At 41.4% G+C, this 6,000-nt stretch overlaps 1 protein-coding gene across 1 annotated transcript in view; it reads right to left on the bottom strand.

Moving 5' to 3' along the window:
• Positions 1-5,723, bottom strand: part of LOC135517910 (leucine-rich repeat transmembrane neuronal protein 4-like) — a 132,545-nt gene extending 126,822 nt beyond the window's left edge. Inside the window, exon 1 of the mRNA XM_064942613.1 lies at positions 5,441-5,723. Coding sequence (XP_064798685.1) covers positions 5,441-5,444 — 4 coding nt within the window. The 5' untranslated portion in view covers positions 5,445-5,723. The remainder of the gene's footprint in view (positions 1-5,440) is intronic.
• Between the last annotated feature and the right edge of the window lie 277 nt (positions 5,724-6,000).

Consider the following 6,000-nt stretch of genomic DNA (forward strand, 5'->3'; position numbering starts at 1 on the left):
TGGTGCCACTAGAGGGAGTGGTACTGTCATGCCTGCTCCCGCTCTTCCTCTCTGGTGCTCAAGGGCGGCGGACTGCCTATCTTTATGCACACCTGTCCCCTTCGTTACGTCCACCTGCGCCTCATTGGACCCACCTGAACTCCATCATTATTTGATTGCCGCCCCTTTATCTGTCTGTTTCCTCTGTGTGTTCCCCATGTCTGCTTTGATGTCGTTACTTTGTCCTCTTTCCAGACACTGTTCCTGTCCTGTTTAATGTCCATAATTTATTAAATGTTCTACCTGTGGGGGGCCTCCCGGATGGCGCAGTGGTCTAGGGCACTGCACTGCAGCGCTGGCTGTGCCACCAGAGACTCCGGGTTCACGTCGCAGCCAGCCGCGACCGGGAGGTCCGTGAGGTGACGCACAACTGGCCTAGCGTCGTCCGAGTTAGGGAGGGTTTGGCCAGTAGGGATATTCCCTGTCTCATCACACAAGCATTGGTGTGGCTGGCTTTCGGGTTTGATGTGCGCTGTGTTAAGAAGCAGTGCGGCTTGGTTGGGTTGCGTCTCAGGGGACGCATGACCCTCAACCATCCCTCCCGAGCCCGCACGGGAGTTGTAGCGATGAGACAAGATAGTAACCACTAACAATTGGATACCACAAAAAAGGGGGTAAAATTAAAAAAATAATAAAATAAATACATTTTCAGATATAACACATTTCAAATTTTGACAATGTCGTTTTCATTTCAAGTTAAAGTGTACTGTTAGCAAGCTAGCTAACGTTAGCTGGTTGGCTCACTATCTAACATTACGAGTATGATCTTATTATACGTATCTCAGAGTCATTTGCTTGGCTAGTTATAGCCTAATGTTAGCTAGTTAACATTGAACCTGATTGGTTAGCTACCTGCAGATTCATGCAGGGTAGAAATGTCATGAGTTGAGATTATGGTTCATTGTGTAGCTAGCTAGCTACATGTCTTAGCAAAAAACCACACTATGAAAATATACATTTTAATAGAATGTCACTGCAACAAATGTTAGCCAGTTAGCTTGGGTGCTTGACTGCTGTTGTTAGGAGAGAAGGCTCGGTTCAACCCTTACAGAGATTGGTGGAGATAAGGCTTAAGAAGGTGTGTGTACGATGCTGAATGGGTGTACTGTACAGTAGACAAAGAAGAGCTCTCATGTAGGTACCAAAACATTAAAATACCATTTTCTCAAAAGTGAGGTTAAAAGTTAATCAACTTTCAAATCAGAATTACTTTCCAATTGTTCATCAAATGCAGGGTATGATATACCATTTTGAAGCTCTGTATCTCTGCTTTTATCCAATGTAAAAAACACAGTTTCAAATTTTGCTACATGAGACCAAATTATTGCGGTCGGTCACATTTGTGGAATTTCTTTCCTTCTTAATGCTTCTGAGACAATCAGTTGTGTTGTGACAAGGTAGGGGTGGTATACAGAAGATATCCCTATTTGGTAAAAGACCAAGTCCATATTATGGCAAGAAAAGCTCAAATAAGCAAAGAGAAATGACAGCCCATCATTACTTTAAGACATGAAGATCATTCAGTCTGGAAACTTGCAGTCACAAAAACCATCAAGCTCTATGACGAAACTGGCTCTCATGAGCACCACCATAGGAAAGGAAGACCCAGAGTTACCTCTGTTGCAGAGGATAAGTCATTATTAGAGTTAACTGAACCTAAGAAATTGCAGCCCAAATAAATGCTTTACAGAGTTCAACAAATGGACACATCTCAACATCAACTGTTCAGAGGAGACTGTGTGAATCAGGCTTTCATAGTCAAATTGCTGCAAAGAAACCACTACTAAAGGACACCAATAAGAAGAAGAGATCTGATTGGGCCAAGAAACATGAGCAATGGATATTAGACCAGTGGAAATCTGTCCTTTGGTGTGATGAGTCCAAATTTGAGATTTTTGGTTCCAAACACCATGTCTTTGTGAGACACAGAGTAGGTGAACGAATACTCTCTGCATGTGTGGTTCACACCGTGAAGCATGGAAGAGGAGGTGTGATGGTGTGGGGGTGCTTTGCTGATGACAGTGTCTGTGATTTATTTAGAATTAAAGGTACACTTAACTAGCATGGCTACCGCAGCAATCTGCAGCGATACGAAATTCCATCTTGTTTGTCCTTAGTGGGACTATCAATTATTTTTCAACTGGACAATGACCCCAAACACACCCCCAGGCAGCGTGACTGCTATTTTACTAAGGAGAGTGATGGAGTGCTGCATCAGATGACCTGGCCTCCACAATCACCCGACCTCAACCCAATTGAGATGGTCTGGGATGAGTTGGACCGCAGAGCGAAGGAAAAGCAGCCAACAAGTGCTCAACATTACATTTACATTTAAGTCATTTAGCAGACGCTCTTATCCAGAGCGACTTACAAATTGACATATGTGGGAACTCCTTCAAGAATGTTGGAAAAGCATTCCTCATGAAGCTGGTTGAAAGAATGCATAGATTCTGTAAAGCTGTCGTCAAGGCAAAGGGTGGCTACTTTTAAGAATCTCAAATATAAAATATAAAATATATTTAGATTTGTTTAACAGTTCTTAGGTTACTACATGATTCCATATGTGTTATTTCACAGTGCTGAGGTCCTCACTATTATTCTACAAGTTAGAAAATAGTCTAAATAAAGTCTCCAAACTTTTGTGTCCAAACTTTTGACTGCTATGTAAATGAGATATTTTTGTATTTCATTTTCAATACATTTGCAAAAATGTCTAAAAACATGTTTTCACTTTGTCATTGTGGGGTAGATAGGTGAGAACAAAATCTATTTAATAAATTTTGAATTCAGGATGTAACAAACTATGGAAAAAATCAATGGGTATGAATACTTTCTGAAGGCACTGTAAATCACTGTTACAAAAAATATATATATAATTTTGGTGCTGAGGCAATGATGACTAATGTGGATTAAAACTATTTTGGGCACATTCCCTATGCATAAAAAGGTGCAAAACGTCTTTTCTATTCAACCTGTTGGCACAGAAGCTCATATTGCTATATGGCTTGTGGGCTGTGCATGGCAGTGCGCGTACCTCATCAGTTTATGGGCCATGAAGCCCTGCGTCATGCACCACGTGATGCAGCTAACAAATGGCATCAGAGGAGTCAGGGGTTTAACTGCCAATGGTCAGTGAGATGACTGAGGGAGCAATTTTTAAGTAATCAACAACGGTAATGTGATTACAAGACCAAAGTTTATGGATGACAAAGGTGCTTTTGTGTAATGGAAATGATGCGTTAAAATACAAGTGAGTAGTTTTGCTTGTTACCTAAGGAAGAGAGAAAAAAAGCACAATTCATGCAATCCACCCTGCATGATGGTCATAAGCAATTTAAGTGCTCAAGCACTACAGTATATAGCCTGAAGGCTGTTGCAAAATTATGACTAAATAATAAATAGTCATATTTATCCTTATTCATGTGTGATTTTGGTTGCAGAATTAGTTATTTCAGACCAATTTTGCATTAAACAACAGAGACGTCATATCCATAGGGGGCACGTGCCCCTCAGATTTGCTCTTGGGTTTTTAATAGTACTAGCCACCTAGCAATTTCATGAAGTTGGCTTTAGCTAGCCCAGATACGTTCCCAATATCCCAATCTCATAACTAGCTACCAAGAAACCATTTCAGGCTATCAATCAAGTTAGAGTAGCTAGTTTGTCTAACTATATTAGCTGGCATGCCTGCTGGCAAGGTTAGAATACTTTAGAAAAGCAAGCAATAACTAAATGTAGGCCTACTGAATAAGACTCACATTCCTTTTAATCTTCTACCAAGATTTTAGCAGGGATGCAGAGAAGCCTATTTAGTTGATTTTGAAAAGGAACCACCAGACAAATCAAGAGGTATGATTAGATACACATATTTGTTTACATTGATTTAAACATAATGAGTATGGCTCTAGATAGCAGGAAAAATCTGTTTAAGGTTTTGGCAAAATGCTCAAATGTAGCCCTTCTCCAGACCACCCCCCAGTCATCCGAACATAATTTGTGCCCCCTCAGATTTTTGTGGTGCATAACGCCCCTGGTAAACAATGTATCGATGCAGTGCAGTAGCCTGATAAATCATACCACCTTAAAAAATAATGGCACAGCATAGCCAGTGCATTTGACCATCTGTGTAAGAGTTCAATAATGGCTGTGGATAAATGAACTGCTAACAAAAACATACTGATGATTTCAAACACCAGGGGGGGGAAGCTATTAAAAAAATCTAACCACATCCGTAGGTTTGCCCCTCATCACACACGCACGCGAGCACGCACGCAAACGCACCTACGCACTCACACACACACACACACACACACACACACACACACACACACACACACACACACACACACACACACACACACACACACACACACACACACACACACACACACACACACACACACACACAGAGAGAGAGAGACACACTTGAGCGAACATGATCGCACTATTTAATGCTGAAATTTGCAGGCTGTTCGTGCTCCAAATGGCATTCATCAAGCCTCTTGTAGATGCTCGGTCAAATAACAAAAATTTATCCACAATCATCTCTCAATGACCAAACAGCAAGAGAGCGCATAACAGACTGTCTTCAAGGCTAAACAAGGAGCAGGTGCACTAGCCTACTGATTTATAATATAGCAAAGCAAAATAAAATATGAATCGATTTTATTAGCACAATTTATCTGCGTACTTCATCTGGATGTAATCCACTCATGAAACTCAAATGGTGTGTTCCCAGTTAATGTTGGACATACCACTGACACTTCCAGATCACGAAATGAAGAAAACATAACCATGAATGGGCTTTCGAAAATTATGCAGGACCACGCTTTGTAAAGTTGACTTGCATCCAACATATGCCATAATTAGCATTCCAGTCCCAGTCAATGATCTGAATTTTCTTCATAAAACCGGGTAAAAAGAAATAGGATGCTCAAAACCATATAGCTAACGAACGGATGCATTACACTATAGAGTTTTTTGTAAACCGAACAGTTATTCAGATGCAATCTCTGGCAAAGCTTGAACGGCATATTGGCGTATTTGATATGTGTCCAATTGTTAATCGCACACAGGCATTCATCGCCTGTAGTACAACAATAAAATAAATAGAATAACCACATTGCAGCTCTGCGACTCTGTTTGGCATATCCAGACTAAATTCATAGGGACAATAGCGTGCTGAACGTGTTTAATAACAAATCAAAAATAACAACGCTTTGGTAAATATCATAGTTGCAATACACTATTTTTATCTGAACATACTAGATCTTTATGCACTCAAACACAGCAAGTCTGCTGGCATGTTGGGAGCGAATTTGAGGGAAAAGACGCAGCTTACCTTACTCTCGTTTCCACTACATGGAGCAGATATGATACATTTACAGGCACATATACTTACACATATCAGCTTATCTGTCAGCTCCTGTCCACAGGTTTTAAAGCCTTACAGCGCGCGACAGCTGAGTCCGCATGACACGCGCTCTCATCAGACGGTACGGTTCTAGTCCAGGACCCTAGTCGCTTCGCGCAGCCGCCGATTCCAACGCGCACCTTCCCGTCGCTGCCCCCGGAATATAAGCGAGTCAGAGGGGTATCCGTGTGTCAAGCATGTAGTTTCACCATGGAACATTTCTCCCGATCTAGTCTTATACCATATCCATGCACATAATTCCCGCGTAAAATCGTGGTGTCCAATTTTAACAGCGCGTCTGAGAACAAACGATGCCACATCCAAGTCATATATCACAATCCAAAATAAGCGTGATAGCAAAGTTTAAAGATTCCAGTCGAAACGTTCTCATCACCCTCCATCCATCCATTATGGCATGACGCTCAAACAACGATTTTCCCAAGAGGCTGAGTGAATATCAGCAGATCTCCCCAGTAAAAAGCGACCCAAAATGTTTATAGTAAGACTGACAGGGAATTCACATTCCCCCCGAAAGAAGCTTACCCTGA

The sequence above is a fragment of the Oncorhynchus masou genome, chromosome 28 (assembly GCF_036934945.1).
Source record: "Oncorhynchus masou masou isolate Uvic2021 chromosome 28, UVic_Omas_1.1, whole genome shotgun sequence".
In the NCBI taxonomy this organism is placed as follows: Eukaryota; Metazoa; Chordata; class Actinopteri; order Salmoniformes; family Salmonidae; genus Oncorhynchus; species Oncorhynchus masou.